This window comes from Hetaerina americana, unplaced genomic scaffold, assembly GCF_022747635.1.
Source record: "Hetaerina americana unplaced genomic scaffold, ioHetAmer1.1.p SCAF_3, whole genome shotgun sequence".
Taxonomy (NCBI): Eukaryota; Metazoa; Arthropoda; class Insecta; order Odonata; family Calopterygidae; genus Hetaerina; species Hetaerina americana.
The window spans coordinates 38,749,545-38,771,163 of record NW_027286874.1 but is presented as its reverse complement, the minus strand read 5'-3'; the positions used below and the strand labels follow the sequence as shown (position 1 = coordinate 38,771,163).

The 21,619-nt window shown below is 44.1% G+C and overlaps 1 protein-coding gene across 1 annotated transcript in view; it reads left to right on the top strand.

Moving 5' to 3' along the window:
- grh (grainy head) overlaps nt 1-21,619 on the top strand; it is a 448,313-nt gene that overhangs the window by 387,373 nt on the left and 39,321 nt on the right. Inside the window, exon 11 of the mRNA XM_071587167.1 lies at nt 871-969. Within this exon, the coding sequence (XP_071443268.1) occupies nt 871-969 (99 nt within the window). The remainder of the gene's footprint in view (nt 1-870; nt 970-21,619) is intronic.

Genomic DNA, 21,619 nt, shown 5'->3' with positions numbered 1-21,619 from the left:
AGCTCGTCTTAGGAAATACATTTTATTTTTGGCTGAATACAGTGCTCCCGAACAATTACTATTGTTGCTTCTAGGGATTGTAATTTCATCTATGTCCCCATTTATTTATTCAATAGATTCTAGCCTCATCCAAAGCCTCATCCTTCATTTTTATGCGGAGTAAGAGAGGTTTCCTTGTTGTTTTCAATCTCGAAGATTAATTATTTAGGTCACATTAAAATTTGTTGCAGAAATGCACGTTAGCCAATCTGATTTTGGGTAGGATAATGTATTATTTTATAATATAATGGATTATCATAAGATATGAAAATAGAGATTGAAGGTGATTTCAAATTGTTGTATAAGTTTGTGTCCTTTTAAATGTCTATTCACTTAAGTATAATTCTTCATTATCATCCGGGAGTATTATAATTGGGTGTCTCTTGGAAGAGGCATATGACTTGAAAATTATGGGTGTTAAATGAATATACTATTATTCATTTCACGCTCTATATTTCGAAGAAGAAGCTTCCCATGAACAAATCGCGGCTTTTGAATAAGAGATATCCTTATGTTGTAAAAGCGGCGAATGGAAATTCTCCGGCGTAGTTTTTAGTTAAGGATGCTGAATATATTGGTGTACTAGGATCGCTAAGTGAAGTTTGTACTTGGGAAAGCGATTGATATCAATCACCGTGGCTTTATTTTCACATTCATAGTTGGCAAATAATTCTCACACGTTTCAGGTGTTCCATTGCATTATTTTATATAGCTGGTCACTTCGACTTAATGGTGTGATAACTGCTGGCGATTTCTCCTTGTCTTGGCTCGAATAATATTTTATTTTCTTTCTTGCATTATCGTTATATCAATCATATTATCTATTTACAGGGCCTTCCACTTCACCTGCAGATTGACACGTACGAAGATCCAAGAGAGAGCAGCGTGTATCACAGAGGTTATTGCCAGATCAAGGTGTTCTGCGATAAGGTAAGCAATTTATTTTTATTTTGCAGTAGCTAAGTGTATTCTAGTCCCTTCTCGTCATGGATAGGATTTTAGCCTCACTCCATCAAGTGCTGAAATCTTCTGCATCCTGGTAATAAGGAGACAGAATGTACTCCCATCCTTAATTGCTCCTAGAGTGAGAGTTTCTAATTCTCCCTTCCTAACTGAAAGAGCGGATTTGTTGTCCTCCCAGGTTTCTCAGAAGTACCTGCTATACCACGCTCGCAATCGGCTTCATGTACTCATTATATTTTATCCCCTCTGACATTTTGAATCTATGAAGTGTGTTTTGATTGCTCGAATGAAAAATTATTTTGTTAGGCGGGGGTTTAAAATCCTTACCCTCAGTTTTATTTTCACGCATGAGTAATTATTACGCCTCTACATTTACTTCCAGAGTGCTTAAGAAACTTGAGAAGTGTGTGAGGATAATTTCTTTTGTTTAACCCCTGTCCTTTTAACTGCAACCAAACATATATAACTCAATATGGGTCGGTGAAGATTACAATTAATTCAAAAGATACTCTCCGAAATAAATTGGCTCTCACTTGGAGAGTATTCGTGAAAGGGACTAGTGATTGATGAAATTCGTTTATTCATGCATCCACAAGGGCGCTTTCATTTTGATGGAGCCATCTTCCTCTCTAGAGCCGTGGCCAATTTAGAATGCCCCGAGTATCCAACATGGCCTATACATACACTCCCGTCCAGCCGTCACACCCATCGCACGTGCTCCTCTTAATCCAGTTCTCCCTCTCACGGTTTCATATCATGACCTCTTCCTCAGAACTGAAAAATTGGGAAGAATGTTCCTCTACTTTCCATTCATTGTGCGTACTTGATAAACGATATGTTGGCACTAACCATATCCAGAAGTCACGGCACAAATAAAGTAAGTCAATGGTTTCATACCACTTTTGAATAAATTTCTAACAAGCAGCGTGGGAAATAGGATAAAACACCGGATTGGGATGGTGCAATAAACACCATCACAGTGATACCATTTTCTCATAAACTCGAACCACTCATAGATAATTCGAAAACTAAACAAATTCCTACATTTAGGGGTAATGTAGATGAGTATACTCATATATGATATCTTTGCATTTATCAAATAGGCGCAATTTCTCATGAAACGTGGATGTCTTTTCCTGAAAGAATTGTGGCATTAAATCAGTTACAAACGCGTTTCCATTTGCCTGCGTCTCTACGCACAAGCAAAATTCAACTTAATAATCTTACCCCAGCATACTTTTCACCGAACGAGAACGATCTTTGTCCGAGGATTTAACACGGCGGCAGAGTGAAGCATTCCCATTTCTGCCCCCCACGCCAAGGCTGGTTGGCATTCTGCATCTTCTTCCTCCCACCTCTTCCTCCCAACTCTTCCTCCTCTCATTTCCATGCCATTCTTCCGCCTTCCCTCCCATCGGGGGGGTTTCCTTCCCTTCTCCCCGTGGATCTTCCGGGCCTCGGGCCAACTAACTACGGACTGCGTGAAAATGTCAAGTGCCTGACAGCTTACACGACTTATCCATTCAAAAAATCCATCCCATTCCAAGTCTCATCCCGAAAGGTCCGTCACCTCGCCCATTCCCCTCGGACCATTCCCGCCGTGTCCATTCCTCCCTCCCAACCCGTTTCACTCCCATTCCCTCCTCCCACTCCCGCCGCCCTCTCCCAACCGCCCTCCCCCTAAATCCTCTCTTTGCGGGGCGACTCCCAACTCCATCCCCTTCTCCTTCGGATCGGCCCGCGATCCATCTCCCGGCCTCGCTTCTCCCATTCGCCCGTTTCGACCCTCATCTCCCCCTCCCCCTTTCACTATTTTCCGATGCACTTCAGTCCGCACCACCGTTAATCGACCACATTTTTTGCGTCCCTTCACCTCCCCCATTCCGCCATCGTTCGGCATTCATATTGGCCCACTCACGACCCTCTCCACCCTTCCCCCCCGATGCTCGAAACCTTTGTCTATATCCCCGGCGCCCATCGCGAATGATCAGAACTCTCCACGCCACAAAGGTACCCACTTTTATCTCTAAAATCTACATTTTATAAACAGTCACCCTGATGAATTAATTCTTGTACTCTTGTGTGCTAGAACGACCAGTGAATATTTTAGCGGCTTTATCATACGACTGGTGACTGGCCACCTGTCTCCCTCCCGTCACGTGTGCGTTTAAATCCGTTAAAAGTTTAATGACAGCTGCCATGTTTCGTGTGAATAAGGAGAAACTTTCAAAGTAAAAGCTTTATGGTAACATAGTTTATTCCTAGGGGGCTTAAGAATCGATATTGGCGCACTTTCTAAGTTGATTTTGTTTTAGACGTCAGTGAATCAATTTATGTAATCATTTTCACTTGTTTTCTAACATGCTATATCCCGCTTAAGCATATCACGTAGTCAAACGTGCGCGTTATCCGAGTGAAATTTTATGTTTTCATGTACTTGCACTCTAGTTTTCATTAATTTGCTAATGTTTTGACAGCAAAAAATTACAAAACTCAATAGGCTGCTGGTTTTCTTTTGTGTGATGTAGTTTAGGTGATGGAGTAGGATTATGATGGGTTCATCGGTCGAGCGGAGATTTCTAAGCTCTAATTACCACCTGGCTAAACCCAGCCTAATTAATTTTACAGGCGTCAAAAGGTACTCCAAAACTGCAAGCTACACAGGAAAAGGAACTATTGCCTTACCCTGAATTTGTGAATTTCACACGCCGTAGGAATGTTACTTGAGATTAGCTGTACCTATCTGTAGCTCACCCGTCAACTTGACATCAGATGAAAGACCGTGGGTAACGTTCAAGGGTACATATATAACACGGTAGCGTATAAATTTGTGAAATTCATGGAATATCATTCGCGTCAAAATATTTGAAATTATTTGAACATATTTAAAAATATTTTTCGACCCGTTAATATGCATATAGTAATCAGAGAAACGTAATTTAGAAACGTTAAGAGCTTTAATGCGTCGATCACAATCGGAAAAGTCCGCGGTGGAAAGTTAATAATTCCTTCTACCGTTCAGTCAACTATAGTTTACGATATCCGTTTCATTTGTTTTCTTTGCGATTAAAACTTCGGATTTGGCCAAACTTTCCATTCCATGCACTAGATCAAGATTGCGAGCTCGCAACCGTCACAGTTTGTAGATAAGAAAATATCTTTATTTCGACATCAGTTATGCGTCCGCTCTCTCGATTAACCTTTCATCGCTCTTTTAACTTGAAGAATTCGCTTGTCGCTTATTTTTAATTCAGCAGTCTGTTTGGAGGCAACCAATCAAGAGGGAAACTTTTCATTAATTCCGTTTCAAAATTCATCTTGTTTCCAGACTACCCCAACTCCCACCCCACTCTTTACTTCATTTCCGCCCTCTTTGCATCCGAATTTCGATTTCCATCCCATCTAGGCTCGGTTAATTTAAACTCTTTCCCTGTCCACTTCCCACCCCACCCCCCACCCCCTCTTTCCCAATTCCCCGTCCGTCCGAATCTTTCCCGGCAAGACGCGTCCATTCCCTCCTTCCGCCGGCGGCACCCCGAAATATTATTACTCCACCCGACTGAGCCCCTTGCTCCCCTTCCCTATCTTCTTTTCTTTTTAGTGTTGCCTTAAAACGTCACCACCATGCACTCCCATTTCCTCCTCCTCTCCTGAATAAAGAGAGCAGTTTCCATCAACCGATGCGCAATTCGATCGGAGTTAAAAAGTTCTTGGCTTGAGACAAAAAAATAACCTTCGTCGTAATCGGCCAATTATTCACTGGAGTCGCCGTTTTTAACCAGGAGTATTAATTTCGTCAGAGAGAGAGAGAGTATTGAATTCCACGTCCCTCAATTTTGCTCTTGAAAATGGCCACCGAAAAATAATCTGCTCTATAAATTTTCCCCCAAGAATGTATTACACTTTTCCGCTGTTTGTTTCATGGAAGGCGGTCATAAAACCGGAAAGAGGCAGACATCACCTTTTTTTTGACCAAGGATTTTACCGAGACGAAAGTAAATAAAAGATGATGCTTCGGAAATACTTCAGAATTCACTCTCGATCGTAAAGTTTCAAATTGAATCAATTTTTCAGGGTATTCTCTTTACGGGAGAAGAGTTAAGTCAATACTGCGGAAAGCTTTATCTTGTACGAATCAAATAATTGCTGGCACTCAGTCCGCTATCACGCCATCGGAATACGTTAAGGTGACTCTTTTGCATTCCTTCCACTAATAAATGTCCACTTCACCATATTCCTATCTTACATAACCCATTAATTTTCCACAGCCTCCTCTCTAAAGAACCGTTCCCTCCTTCCACCGGTAGTCCCACCGCGCGATATTTTCTCCTCCTAGTGCAGGCGTTCTCATGGTTCCCACGTATCTCTCTCTCACTCATACCTCCCTCCACATCCCACCGCCACCTCCTCTTCTCCTCACCCCTAACTCGCACGCACACTTCAAAACGGTGACTTCCCAATCTCTCTCCCTCCCTCTCTCCCCATCTTCTATTCCCCTAACCACTCCGCCTTCCACTGGCTCCCACATCCCCATCCTCCTCTCCTTAATCCTCTTCTCTCCCGAGCCCCCTCCTCTTCCTCCTCGCCGTCACTTCACCTGCCAGAACTCTCTTCTCAATCCCCTCGTCCCTGTCTTCTCTCCCATCTCCTTTCTCTCTCTCTTCTCTCTACTGCTCAAATCCTACGAGCGTCAAAAACTGACGTTCCGGGGGCTCACACACACGCGTACTCAAAAGCGCCCCCTTCTTACAAACCGTGCACACGTCTCTCTCCCTCCCGTACTCTCCAGTCCCATTCCCCGCACTTCACACCCCTTCTGCCACTGCCTCCCTCAGCATCCAGAGTGCCCCCGAGGCCCTCTTCGCTGCCTCCTCCTCTCCCCCTGCTTTTATCACGTCCCTCTCTCCCCTCCCATCCCTGCGCCCCTCCCTCGCTCACCAACCCTCCCCGACTACCTCTCGCGTGTAGGCATCTCTTCCGTGACACCTTTCATTCCTATTCGAATTTTTTTTGCACTATAACGCACGATAACATTTCAAGAGATCTTTGCAATCGTATCATGCAAATCACTTTAGTCGGAAACCGTATAGGTTTTATCTATTAGCTTCACGGCGTGATAAAACGGTGCTCAGAACCAACTCCACGGTCAGGAGGGAGGAGGGGTGGGAGAACAGTTTCTCTCTTTAAGATAAAGGGTTAGGAAAAAACCTGTCTGGAAATCCATTTTCTCGATACTGAAAGTGATAAGTCAATTTGACGTAACCTCAATTTTTTTTAATAAATAGGACCATTTAGTAATGATCTCTTTCTCGTGGGTCTGCTGCGTTCAAATCAGATGCTTTTGTTGTCATACTCTAAGAGAAATTGGTCATCTGAAGGAAGACGTCAACGAATCTAAAACCGTTTCAAATGGTTCAAGTTTAATGAATCCGTTTCATTCAAAGTGATTCTTTTTCGACCGGACGCGTTGAAAATGGAGGCTTGAGTTCCAATGTATCCACCCTCATGAATAAGATGTACTAGACTTAAGTTCAAAACGGCCATTCCAAGGAATGTACCTTCTCGTTTCCGGAGAATAAAAATTATTTTAATTTATGAATGATAAATAAACATTTTACATCTCAATTTCTCCGGTGAAACTGGAGTTTGACGGTAAAAATAAATAGTATGCGGTATATTCAAATGGTGCTGCTTACAAAGCCTTAGATCCAAGTTGAAAAAGTTTTTACTTGTAAATAATTCACTCAATCATGGGCACAGTTAACCCGACAAACATTCCCGCGCGAGAGAATGTTTTTCCTTATTGAACTTGCGTAATACCGCGCGAAAAACCCACTTCGGAGATTTTTTTATTGTTTCGCCAGTTCGCTCTCTACGACGCGTAGCGGTCCCGTTCACTTTAATGTACCGCGTGGGCGATGCTAAAAGTCATAAAGTTTGGCATACACGGCTCCTATAAGGCGTCAAGACCCTAAACGCAAGCCGCACTCCACCTTAGAATTCCATCGGATTTTATGGTCGTCTCCGTATTTTGACGCTCTCCCGATTGCCCCTTGAAACTCTTGATACTAGCATTTTTTTATTTCCGGTCCACGTAACTGGATCTTCATACATGGACTGCGCTCATTTTCACACTCGCTGAAAGGCTGAAAGAGGAAGCCTTAGCAATATCGTCCTTAGTCCCAGAGAGAGAGGCCATCAATTCGCGGGCCCATCGGGAAATTCCGCACGGCGACTGTCGAAGGAAACTCTTGCACGTTCGCGCCAATCCACAGTCCATTGCCTCGCCTCTTCCAAATGCTTCGGATAAAATCTCCGAAATCGCCAGGGAAATAATTAACGCAAAGTATCTTTTGCCAAATTAAAACCCAATCGTCAAAACCTGCCACCTTGGCGCCAAATGAGTCTGCCAGTTCACTTCCGAGACAAAGACTCGTTTGGGAGGGGTTTGCGAAATTGCAGATCGGTTTCTGGTAGGGAAAAAATATTCCGTTGCACTCCGCTTCATTAACGTTTTGGATTTTGGATTTCATTTTCGTCAATGGTGAAAGCACGGACGGGCTCTTTACAGCAAGCCCTCCTTGCTTTGATTCCTTCCCTTTCTCCAAAGCCGAATGCGTGCATTCAATGGAAAGAAAGGTGGTCCGACGCCAATTTGGAATCCGCAATGAGACCAATATGTTGAGCTAGCCAGTGAACGAAATTGGGGAGTGGCGAAAAAGGGAACGAAGGGCCAGATGGGTAAGCGCTCGAGGGAGGGAGGTCGTCTCGAGTGAAACACTGCTAACCGGAGGCGGTGAAATCGTTCGCTTAAAGGTTGCTTCCTCGGGGTCAAGGGGCCAGGGAGTTGAGGGAAATGAAAGGGGAGTCATGGAGGAGCATGGGCAGTGTGGAATGACCACGTGCGCATGACCATAAGAGGATGAGCAATTGCGAAGGAATACGGTGGGAGTGCTACTCAACGCGAAAGAGAGGATGGAGGATGAAGTTGCCTCCCTTGGGGGAAATCGTCTTATTCCACGTATCACTTCAACTCCTCAGAAAACTCTTTTGCGCCTCTGAAAATGTAATTGAAATTCCCACAGTACGATGCATACCTACTCATTACTTCTTTTTTTTCTCCCTTTCACACTCGATGTATCGCCTTTCACAGCAGATTGCATTCTAATTGAAATAGATTTGCATAATCTCTCTCACTCTAAATGGCCAATTCCTTTCAGATTTAAGTGCGCGTTTATACAGAAATTATTGGATTTTATCCTATCTTTGAAAGCTTAACGCCTGATGACATTTTTGTTAATAGCTAACTTTTTGTTCACTTTCCTTGTGCTAAAAAGAAACACTCTTAACTTTTCTCTTCGACCAAACGAAGCAATTATAAAAATTACTCTGAAGGACTTACCTTGGTCACCAATCGGTTATAGGTAAGCGCAGCGTTTTTGTTATTACCAATTTTAATTCATATGTTCACTGATTATATGGCATACCAGGAGGCTATACACGTTACCTAGTTAGTCTGGCAGGTAACGTTCTAACCGGTAACTTTTATTTACGTGTCCAGGCCTGAATCCTTTATGGGGAATAGGACACTGTGTTACCCTTTAGCTGAATGGCCTCCGTTTTTTCATCGCGCTGTCTGATTTGAACCACCAGATCACCAAAATTAACTTTTATTCTACTATTTTAGGTAAAATCGTATTTTATAACCGATTGATCGATATTCAAACTAAGCTGGCTTTCACTGAAAATTCATTTTCAGCGCCGTGGTTTGTAAATAACGTACTTCGTTTGCAACAGTAGGCTATAATTTGTTCCTTCGTCCTTTCCACGTAGTTTATCCACATTAGTGAAGGAATTATACAAATTCACGTATTCCATTTTTATATTTTACCTTCCCTAAGCAAATAGGTTTAATTGCCATGGCTTTTATTTTTTAACGAAAATTGCGATGTAATGAAGGGGAGGTCAGCCAACACTTCTCTCTTCCAAATTTTGCTCAAGTATCAAACCAAATTACATCGGTAAATCAACGGCCCTCCTCAATGTTCAAGTTTTCTTTTCAACAAAATCTAAACAATAGCAAGTATATATCTATTGTTTTACAGGGCAAGTGTACAGAAAGTGATTTTTCAGCTCCATAATTAATCGAATGGATTATTAAGCGCATAATTTGCAACGTTTCCATTGCAATATAAATCTCTAGGACCACGTAATCCTCTCCCAAACAATTGAGAAAAGTATGAATTAAGTAAATTATTAAGCCACATTTCATTTCTCTTTGGTTGCACAGTGGTGATAAATTTGATTTTACAGATTACAGGCCGTGAGAAGTTTATTACCATGAGTTATATTTCATATTACACAGGAGTTCTTCGGGGAAATATTATAAAAGGCACCTGATTTAATTCAGATAAGGTTTAATGCAATCTCATAAACATAAACTCGTTGACCCCCATCGAAATGCTTCAACAGGGCGAAGGAACCGTAAAAATTCTTATCGAATCTAGCGAGCTGCTAGCGCATATCTCATCATTCCCGCTAAGAGGCGAGAGAAATCCATTGTGTCCCACCGGAAATATTTCGAGGAAACTTCTGAGCTGCTCTTGACGGTGGACTCGAAGCGATCGAGGGCCACTCCGCAGGATAGAGGGAGTGGGAGGGTGTGAAGAAATGAGTGGGGAGAGAGCGTGAGGGAAAGCAGCTGCCCAGAGGATAGCATTCCGGCCGAGAGATTCTTAAGTGCAGGGACGATGGGGGTGATAGCGGGTGAGATAAAATGAGAGGCTGGGAGAAAATCAAACTTAGAGTAGGGAGGAAGGAGGGGTGGGGGAGGAAATGTTTTTTTTTCGGGGGCGTGATAAGCGATTACCGATGCCGCTCTCATGGAAGACAAGAGTCGTAGACAGGGAACAAGGAGCTCTTGGTTAAGAAACAAGGGGCATTAAAGCGGTTCGTTTTGGGGAGAGGTTGAGGTGCCAGTGTGGGAGAGGTAAAGGTAGAGAATGGATGGCGAGAGAGAAGCAGGAAGCGAGAAGACTAGAGAGAAGTCGCCGTCCTTTTTCCCTCCAGCCCTTCCCACATCCTCGTCTTTCGAAGGGACGCCTCCGGAGAGCGCGGAAGACGCCGAGGCGTTGGCGGGAGGAGGGAAAGGGCGAGTTCCCTCCCATTCTGAGGTATCCTCCCCTCCACACCTCCGTCACCACACCCTCATTAGAGGGCCGTAACGTGAAACGGCGAGGAGGACTTGAAAAATTCTCGGAGGAGTTCTGCGGTAACGAGAGGGTTTCCCCTCCATTCACCTTTTCCCCTCTCCCGCCTTTACGGATATCCCCCCCTGCCCTCCAAGCCGCTTGAACCCTAAGAATTCGTCTTTTCGCCCCCGTATCATTAGTCGATCGCTCTTGGTGTCAAAGAGTGTCTCCCCTACCTTCGCCTACCCTTCGGCCTCGGGTATATCCAAACTAAACCAGCGATGCGGATTAATTAAATAAAACATCGTCACCGTTATTGGAGAGGCAACATCATCTTTTTTTTGCTAATATGAGAACTAAACAAGCTGGTTCAGCATGTAGATCGCGCTGTGTTTATCATATCCCGTCAGTCAAGATTCAGTTAAAAGGTTGAAAACGTTATGCTAGAAATTTTATTGAAACGATTCTAATTCAATGTCCAGCTAAGTGGGTCTCTTTGAGTTTTGGTTGAGTCGTTCGACTGATTTTAAATTGAAATTGAGTCACATTTTTCTCTTCAGGGTATCAGCGATTTTATCATAAATGTTTCAGCAATATTATCACGGGTGAAATTGGAGAGATGAAATAACAAATGTAAAAATATTGACTGAGATGCAGGGGTTGACGATACCGATAAAAATTTTCACCAATCCTTTGATTTATTTCACCATTGGTACCACGATGACTCAACGATTCCCAGGAATTATGCATGCAGTATGTATGCATACCTGTATGTTTCGATTTATTTTTCAGTTAAATAGCTCCGCGGCATTAGTCAAAACAACCTTGGTTTATTCTATGAAGCCCCACCACAGTTAAGATCATACGCGTAATTGAAAAAAGAATGTAACGGCGAATTGTAGTTTCCTGATCATGAGACATTTCTTCGACTTTTTTCCTCAGTATTAACGTCACTTTGGAAATTACTTCCCCCATTTCCTTTTAGGATCCTAATCCTCCATTTGATTCGCCCCTTCTCAAAAGCATTCCTTTGTCCTCATCTCTCTTCCCTGAGTCGCTTGTTTCCTCCTTGGGTCTCCCCTTCCCTTGGAGTCATCCCTCATCCCCCTGGGCCCTCCCTTCTTTATCGTGCTCCTCATCCACCGACACCCCATCCTCGTTGTCCCTACGTCCGTCCTCTGGCCACCTCAATCACTCTCATCCTCATTAATCCCCTCATAACGTCATCTTATCCCCTCATTCGTGCTTCACTCGCTCGCATTTCTCTCCCGTTCCTTCCACTGCCCGCTACATCCTTCTCTGATTCACGTTCCATTCCGATCTTCTTTATTCCATTTCTCTCTCCTTCTTTCCCGCTTTCTCCCTCTACCCCTTCCTTAAAGCTCTCCACCTAGCGTCCAACCCTCGCGTCCATTTCTACCCCCTCCGAGTCCATCCTTCCACCTTTCCCTCCCCCTTCCTCCCTCCCTCTCTCTCTCTCTCGAGATTTACAACCGCCGGTCGCAATACATTTTGCCTTCGCCATAGCTCATCCCTCGATTACCGTTGCACGATGTTTGCGCCTGTGTATTTTTTTGCGCGTTCGGCGACCTACGTTCCGTACTCGATGACGAAATCGTGCGTCTGTGGACGGCTTGCGAGTCTAACGGCCCCACACTCTCGCCTATTTATCGCCTGTCACACCGCCTCTGCCAACCTAAACGTTCGAACCCACATCTTGTAAAATTTAAACGGTTCCTCAATTTTTCTTGTGGAATACCTCAGTACCATGCTTCTTTGCTTAGCTAATCAACTTTTAAGTTTCTAAAAGGTTCGTCGAACATTCTGTTGCCAAGCTTAGCATATTTGGTCGTTAAGTATATAATATTTTTGAGACCTGGGATGAAAATTAAAGTAGGTATATTCGAGGTGAATGGTTATTATATTTCTTTATCAGATAATTCTTTGCAGAAAAGATGTGGTTTTAGATTTTCAAAGGCCCTCGGAAAAAATCAAAACTTAAGGTAGAGTCACAACAAAAACTTTTCATCGTTTTTTATTAAATTGAATGATTTATCGGAATGCGAAAACTTGCACCGCTCGACTTAAGTTGAAACTGGCGCTGTGAACGTGTAATGCAAAGAGGCGTGGGAATAGCGGTGGATCCCGGAGATCCTGGAAGTGAACAAAAAGAATAGCTCGTAGCGTAATCATTTTTGAGGAAAAAACTCAATTTTCTTGTCATCTCGTTTTCAAAAAGGTAAGAAAAAACACCGACTCGGGAGCTCAAAGGTGTTTTTCACCGAAAAATATCCAGGTCATAGAACAAAATATCCCAAGACTGTTATTAAAAATAATTGGTCGATAAAAGCCGAAACCTGAAGCCGCTGGCTACGAGAAAAAGCGCAGGACTTCCAGGAAAAATAAACATTAGCCCGACTTCCGGCAAGACTTCTCGGACAGCGAAGTATATGTTTCTCGATTTTCGGGGTTTGCAGAGGTCGTTCCGCATCTTAGGGGAAACAATACTCTTGGAACGCATTTGAGAACTATCCCGGAGAAAGAACGAGAGAGAGAGAGAGTGGGAGAGAGTCGGATTGGGAGGAGGAGAGAGAAGGGGAGAGGGTGAGGTGGACGGTGGGCGAGTCAAAGAAGTGGAAGGGATGAGAGAAGACATAAAAAGAACAAGACAACAAAAGATTGCAGCGTCCGACGGTAGAGAATTACGTCCTCTGATAAAGGGGTTTGGCTCCGGTGATTTTTTCCGCTCACACACTTTTTTGAGTAAAATTCGAAGGAATTGGGATAGGATGGAAATTCGAGGTTTGCGAGTGAGGGAGGGGGGGGTGGTGGGCGAGCTGGGCGAGGAGCGATGGGCGGAGTCTCGGGGCCCAAGATAGGTGGTGAGCGAGTGTGAAGAAGGTGGAGGAGGGTGAGGAGGAGGAGCGCCGTGGGAGGGAAACGGGGCGGAGGAGGAGGGGAAGGAGTGGAAGAGGGGCCGGGAGGTAGAAGAAGAAATCCAACAGTGTCAGGTTCATTCGGGTCGCTGAACCTACCGCCCAACCTACACCCTTCCACTCAACTTCGCCATCCCCCGCCCTCTCTCCCCTCTTCTCTCTGCCCCCTCACCTCCAACCAGCACCCGCTGCCGGACCTCCTTCCTTCCCTGCCCAACCTCCACCATCCCTTCCGCACCTCCCTCACCCCCCCCCCACGAGGCCTCCTAACTCTTCGCCCTCACCATCCCCTTCCTCCGCCCCTCGCATGCGCCACCCAAGCGCCGCGTTTCCTTCGCGAAATCAACCATCAGGGGGAGCTCGCGAGGTTGATACCGTCAAGGGGTAGGATGTAGAGGGAAGGGGTGGAGAAGGTGTGGGGGATAATCAGTCTGTCGGCGTGGCTGCACTCACTCACTCCCACGTCTCAGAAGTTCGCTTTTCACGCGCCCTCGCTCCTTCCCGCCGACCCGCGGGGCGCACAACGCCCTCCCCTGCCCCCGTCCTCTCACCCGCCGTCCAACTTTCGAGAGTGACCCGAGCAATTATCGTCGAACCCCCGCCACGATCCGGCCGCGCTCTTCCACCATGCACATTTCATTTAATCATCGTCCAAGGATTTTTGTGACCGCCTCTTAAGATAGCTTCCCGACTGCTTTTGGAGGTAATATAGCAGGTATCAAAGGGGAAGTTGGGGAGAGAGAGAAACGATCACGTCTTCTCTTTAATACCGTTGATATTGGCTCAAGGAAATGATCTACCATAAGTGGGCGGTCAAAATGTTGCTATCACACTCTACATGTTATTCTGGATGAAAATTTATGCCCTTAAGTATTGCAAAAAAAAGCCTTCATTTGAGAATAATATTTATTTGCTTAAATAAATATTCCTCTGAAAATTTACATCTCTCCCTTTATTGACGCCATAAATTTCCTCTTCCCTGTAACAACTCGTTACATGCGTACTAAAGAGTTCAAGTTCAATGGCCTCCACGAAGTACATGCATACTTCATGGAGGGCATTTATAGGAGAGATATTCACAGGGAAGCAGCAAAAACTTTTAAGAGAGATTTTAAAAGAAACTTTCTTTTAGAACGATTCGATTTTTTATGTGGATTTTTGGTCATCCTGTCCTCACAATTGAATCCCAGTGCCCGCCACAATCTTTCCCCATTCTCCTTCCCTCTCCCCGTCGCTAATCTTTCGTCCTATTTTTTTCTGTATCGTCCCTCAAGCCCAAATCCCTACTCGACTCCTAATCCTCCCTTCCTCCCCATCCGGAGGACATCCCACTCCACTTCCTTTCTCTCCTATCGGATTTCCTCGTTTACCACCCACGGAAAAGTGGTTTTGAACCCTCGACAAAGCCGCAGCAAATTGAAATTCTTGACACCGCACTCTCATGCCCCACGGAATCACCGCTGGGAAATTTGCAATGTGTGGGGAGGCGGATTCATTTGATCAGTCTTAACTTTTCAAAGGGTAGGAGTCAAATGGCGAAATGGGAAGGGCATGCGCATGAGCGTAGCGATAGGTTATAATAATTGACTGGAGAACTATTGCGAATTAGATACGACTGAAATTAATCTTTGACTGGATAATTACTTTCATTGATTAGCTAGAGTTTCTCCATTTTATTTCGCAACTCATTACTTCCTGCGATCCCCATTTCCAATTTCAGTGCCAATTGCTTTAAAATAATGAATCATGAAACGGGAATAACCATGCTATTTTCCATATACTGTGCTTAAACTTGTTTCCATTAGCTTAAAGATCTATTTTCACCGCGAATGTATGCACACTGAACTTCATTGTATCCATAATATGATTTCCTCGCGGGATTTTCCTTGGAATTATTGCCTATCGACAGTAATAATACGATCACAACGTTAATAATGAACTGCTCTACTTCTGAGAATTGCGTTTCTTATAGCATAGTGGGAATTTTTTGCGGAGGAAAACATTCCCTATTGCGTAAACTTCGAATCCGTTTTTCCCGGGAAACGTAATTTGCACCCTGTACGTGTCGCCGGTAGATAAGGAAGGAAGCTTTCCTCCGTTCTCGCAAATAATTGGTTATTACAGAGGGCTTCATGAGCACGTGACCTACTCCGCGCCTCAAAAAATTATGGATCACCGAGGGACGGGAAGTATTGCTACCGCGTTCCTTCCACTTATCACTCGGGTGTGATTCGTGGGACCTAATGCTTTACCACTATAATTTCTCCTCTCCCACGAGTGGAGAGCATTGTGCGTGACCACGTGGCTGTGGGATCTCCGGGACGAAGCAGGAGTGGGAGAGAGAGAGAGAGAGAGAGGGACTGGATGATGAGGAGACGGAGAAGAAGTAGGGCGGGTCGGGAAGCGGGGGGGGGGGCGGAGTAGGAGGGCTTGGGGCAAGGGTGGTGGGCGTGGGAGGGGCCGGGCGGGTTTGCTCATCACCCCAGCGACATCATGGGACGCGCCTGCCCCAAATGAGAGCAAATTAATATTAGAGTGGAGAAGAATACGATCTCTCGACGCTTGTAGAACCAGATGCTGATTGCTCAGGCGGCACTTTCAAAGGGAAAATGAAAAAAAATTCAAGGATTTTTTCACGAGAATTTTTAGTCAAAATGCGAAAGTTAACATGAACAGAATAGTATAAAAAATAGACAACCGAGTGCTATTCTCGTTATTCGTCATACATTTAGGGAGATTTTATGCGTGTTTTATATAAATTGGTACCAGAATTAAAATCGTGCGTAGAATAGATGAAAATAAATGTCCGTGGCATTGGCTAACCTTTGTCAAGATAAGCAGCTATTTATGTATGGGTAATTTGTAGATAGGAAACCTGAATAATGAGGCTCTAGGTAAATGATTTTTGTTGAGTGGACCGCTCACTTTGAAGTTAGATCTAGAGAATGCGAAATTCACCAGCATTTAGTTTACGGGTGGCAGTTCCATTTTCTGAGTCGCCTGCAGCTTACCACTGAGTTCTGGGATCAGAGATTACAAGCAGAAGTATGCACATTGAATAATTTGGTATGTTTGGTCAAATCTACATCGAAAAAGTTAATACTTTTATGTCACGATCTGTAAGATAAAATGAAAGGTTGACCTGCAACCACAACTAGCAACCTGAAACTACGTTTGTTGGGTCCCACGCTCTGCCCTGGGACAAACGTAAAAACACATCAACTGTATTGAGGCAGCCCCTTTCCCGTACCGCATACGTTTTCCCAGGGAAATTGAGCGTTCAAATCTCCCCCACCTATGGTCATTTGATACAAAACCATCTTAAAAATATTAAGCCGGTATCTCTTGCCATATACCGAATATCCTCGTCTTTCGGCTACCAAGTCGCTACTTCAAGGTAAATGCCTATCTTATTCAAATCCTACAATTCAATTTGTTTTTTTCCTTTTGCGTTTAACCATAGTTAATATAAATACGGGTTCGCTATTTTCACTTTCAGTCAAGTCACCGGTTGTCATCTTAGTTTCCCGAGGGCGAGCCGTAATGGGAACTATCGGCCAGATTTAGCTTGGAATTTACATAATGCCATTAAGTCTCAACCCGTTTTATGGTCCTTATGAAAGATGCCCCGTCCTTGAAGTGATCGCCGTGCAAAGACGAATCGTGAGCGGGAAAAACGCCTCTGGCAATATTTGTTACAAATTATGACCTTCGACATGCTCATCCAGAACTCCGATCACTCCACAACGGCGTGTCAGGAAAGGCTTACGTTCGGTGAATAAAGCTCTTTCTGAAACGTGCAATGGAACCAAATGAAAATTAATTGCATGCCTTAGAAATGCCGCCGGAAATCATCTAATGTTGACATATACAAATAATAAATCTTTATCGTCACTTTATTAACAGCATTGGTCGAGCTGGATCCATTAGGTGAAACTTAGCTTCAAAAACTTTCAGATACCTTTAAGCAATTAGGGATATTAGCCTCAAGTGTATTTTGTGATCATTGCACAGTCATGTTGTCGGAACTTTCTTGAATCACCATTATCGTTTCTTTACACTTACGAGCAAATTAACGCATTCGGGGGAAAGGGGCGAAACAATACTGTGAATATTGATTCCCATGCATTGTTTGCAACATTCTGTCTGCTCCGATTTGAACCGAAATTGGTCACAAAGTGCAATTGCAAGCCGTAAAGTAATGTGTACATAGAAACGATTGTGTGTGTTATCAAATCGAATGTAGTTCGACCAAGGTTTTAATGGAATGAATAGAAATAGGACTCATTAGTTGCCGAAAAATGCATCCCTTTTGCTCGCCTTAAATACTACGAGACGATTACTGATTGGAGGGATTTGGGAAGTTGAAAATGGTGGACGCCGGCACCTAAAAAGTCACGGATTGGTCCGAAGAGAGGTGAGGGAAGGGAGGGAGAGAGAACAAAGAGTCGAGGCGAAGAGAGCGTTGTTTGTTTCGCATTTGCACGCCGCTTGCCTATCCCGCAACGCCACGTCCTCCTTTAAAGCCAGCGTCGTCGCCCACCTCATCTCTCTCCCTCTCTCCTCCACCCCTTCCCGATCCACCTCTCTCCCTTTTCGGAAGGAAGACGCCTGGGAAGAGCGGAACGGGAGGGAGGAGGGGGATGTAGTATGGCAGATTTAAGTGGGACGGAAGGGAGGGAGGAAAAGGGAGAGGAGGATAGGAAGGGGGAGAGAAGCGAGAGGAGGAGGAGGAGCGAGGTGGGTGCGTGTGTATGTGCTCATGTGGAGGGAAGTTCTGCCGGTCTGTCCTGAAAATAACGGGTCTCTCCTCCCACTTTGAGCGCCTGACAAACCTCCGTTGACCACATCCCCCCCTCCCCTACTGCTCGCCCGCTTCCCCCCGTCCCTCCTCCTACCCTCGTCCCACTCCAAGAGCACGCACACACACCACCTCCTCTGGCGAAGATGTCCGCGGAGAGACCGCCAACTGGCCGACCTCCCGGCCCCAGAGGCGGAATGATACACGGAGCGCTCTCCGCCCAACCTCCGGAATGCTTTCGCCTCGCTACCTCTCCCTCTGCCCCCCCCTTACCTTCCTGCTACCTCTTCCCCCACACCCCCGTCCCCGAAAATCTTTCGCTGGCACCGCCCGACCCCCTTTTAGTCTCCTTCCCCGCCACGTCCTTCGCCCCTCACCTTAACCAATATAATCCATTATTGGAATAACATTAACCCGCTCGCTCCCATCTTTCCCATGTTTGCTTTTACGACAGGGACGCGATCCCGTGTATGTACTATATTTCCTCGGGCGAAGAGGTGGTTCAGTTTTTGTTCCACCCATCTCCTCAACCCTATTCTATCTCAGATTTTATCGTTTTTGTTTTGGGTTCTTACTTCGTGCGTCCTAACTTCGAGAGAGACCTTTGTGGTGGCATTCTTAGGTTGCGCCTAATGTGCCCGAGGGTTTTCCTGCAGTTCCTCTTCTTATCATTCTGATTCTGCCCAAACCTGCCTCTAACAATGGCGTTTATCTGACCAAACAGCAAGTACATTTACATAGCTCATTTGACGGCAGGAAAAAAATGACACTAAGTGATATTTCTCTTTTTCTGTATCAAAATTATCCCAGATAAACGTATAGTAGTTGTAAATTTTTTATGAGAGGGAATGAACAATGATACTCTATGATGGTCACAGAGATAAGCGTTGACGCGTCAATATTGCATGGACTAAGTAAATGTTGAATAGGCCTACAAAGGGCGGCTACCAGAACTACAAAAAAAAATCACTTGTGGTAAATTTTAAAATCAGATCCAGTCTTGATAGTAGGTATTTCCCATTCTCCGAAATTTTTCAATACGAGCATAGGCATCGATAATAGGCAAAATAATGCATATTGTTAATTTGCGGTAAATAGGAACACTTGATGTGGAGGAAATTAGAATGGAGCTTTCCTTGGGTAATTCTTTCTTGATTCCCAAAACTGCGGTCAATCCTTCTTCGAAATGTCCGCGCTATCTGCTTGGCGCCATACTCCGTCTCCCTCCGCCCCCCTTCCTCCCCACGCTCTTCCCGCCCGCAGGGGTGCCAGCTCCCCCTTTGGTTTCCTCATTGTTTATCCTTCGCCGCGGCCTTTTTTCTCCCCTCCCTCGTTTTGTGGCGGGGTTAAATTTATGGCTCGGTCGCAGAAGGGGACATTCTGACCTCAATTTCGCCTGAATTTTCCTTTTTCGACCGTCCTCTTGGCGGCTATCTCTTTCTTACCTCAAAACTTGACGAGGGGGCGTGGGGAAGAGGGGAAGGAAAAGGAGAGGGGGACACGAAAAAATAAAATAGTGTTTTGCTACCAGCGCTCTAAATTGGACAGCACTTATTTTCCTATTTTAAAATAAAATTTACAAAAATCGTTTTCGTATAAAATTAACGGCCATTTTTACGGTCTATAGCGTTAAACGGTTCATGTTTAAAACTAAAGTTGGTCAGTAGATTCCTTGGCTTTTCATGGCTATCGTGCCATTTAATCTGCATTTCTGTTTTCGGACCCGGAGGTATTTTGTGTCACTAACGTGATGTCAAAATCACACACTATCATTCATTCTGGGAATATTAATTCCATATACTGCGATGTCATTTATACCAAAGTGGTTACTGGGAACAAGCACGTATCTATTCAGTATATAGCGAACAAAAATTTCTAAATTTATCTTTGCACCAGTCCCTATTTTGAAATTTTGATTCTCTAAATATTTTCATGATGAAATACTCATCATTTATTTTTTTACTTTCCACCATAACTCTTCAACTATTACTTTCTGTAGCACTTGATAAATAAATAGATTAATTATTCTTAAGTTCATAGTAATCTGGTATAAAGTTAAGGTTTCAGACCATAACTATCGAAAAATATTTTTTAAATTCCACATCAGGCGTTTTCCTTAAATTTAGTTATAGAGCATGTTTCCTGTATGGACTTCCCGAAAATTATTATTTTAAGTTAAGAAATAATCAGGGACAATTTTCAAATACTGGTACATCTTTGCGTTTTGTATATTGTTTTGGACGAAAATCTCTTCTTAAATCTTGAATAAATAAAATTCTAAACTCATTCTCTGCCTCTCTATCTACTAGGAGCGTCATTTTCAAACATTATAAGCATTTATCTCGCCCAGTATCCATTTTAATTCATTAATCTTTCCAGACCCTCATCCAAGTCGTTTATTCCTTCTCCTGGCCATTTCCTCCGCAGTTCGAATAGTGAGTGCTTCTATATGTTATTGCCAGTTGCCAATTTCACTCTCCTGTAGTTATTTGGAAGCCTATTAACCCAGATATCGGGGTTTCGAGTCTCGTTGCCGGTATAAATGTTCTGTTATTAGTTAATTATGTTTGAAGACGTTATACGATCTAATCCTTTGAGTCACCAAAATCTGGAATATATTTCTTTTTTGTAAAATGGAATAAAATGATCAATGGCTGCCCAAAAAAATTTATCGCGAAGTTATTTATGTCTTTCAGGCTTCTTTAAATATACTTCGATCCGCTCCCTCCAGCTCAAGCCCTCGTCGCTCCAATGGACCCCTTTTTCTCGTTCCCCGCGCTCTCTGTGGTGAAGGGGCATAAGGTCAAGAGACCCCATAAAACGCTCGTTCTTCCTCTCCATTAAACTAACTACTCCTTTTCATTTGTTTCTCTTTTCCTCTCGTTTACAGCTCTCCATACCACTTCCCAAGTCTTTGCATTTTACTCACAAGGATTATACTAATTCAAACCACCACGCTTCTCTCCCCCCCCCCTTTTGACCATTCCTCAGACTTTACAATTCGCAATTTCCCTCCAGGAAACCAAAAAAAGATGAATACAACAACAGACTTCTGAGTTGTGGCAAAAAAAATATCCGCTATATCACCATGCACATTACGCTAGTCACAAATTCCATTTCCCGCAGGACCGGATTCTTATGGAAGACAAACAAGTTAGGACCCAGGACGTCATCATATAACAAAGGATTTACCCCCAAATGAAAATAATTTTTACTGTATTTATTTTCCTACCGAAGACTCATTGTGCGATTCATTCAATTTGCAACTATCTAAAATGTTTTTAATCTTTGGTGAGGGTTGAAGGGTCTCTCGTATTTTGTGGCTTAGAGTCACAAAGAGTTGAAAATAAGACCCTTCCTGCGAAAATGACTTGGTGGTAGCGGTTTAATCACGATTTTAACTGGTTTCGCCGCGAGGTCATGTAACCAGCTGAAGGCTTCTGGGTTTGGTGAGTAAAGACGTTTCATGTGTATTCGGGTGGAAAGGGCTTTTTGGCAAGTTTTTCACCCCGCTTCCATGACGTCAGGTGTCATCTCTCTCCCTATGTTTCTTCCCCGATTGGCTTCCCCTCGTTCATTTTCGTGTTCACCCCCCCTTGATGGCTCCCTCCTCCCGTTTCATTGCATCCCTTTTTCCACTTCGTCACATCGTTCCCCAATCCATTCCGCGCAATCTCTCCACTCCCGCG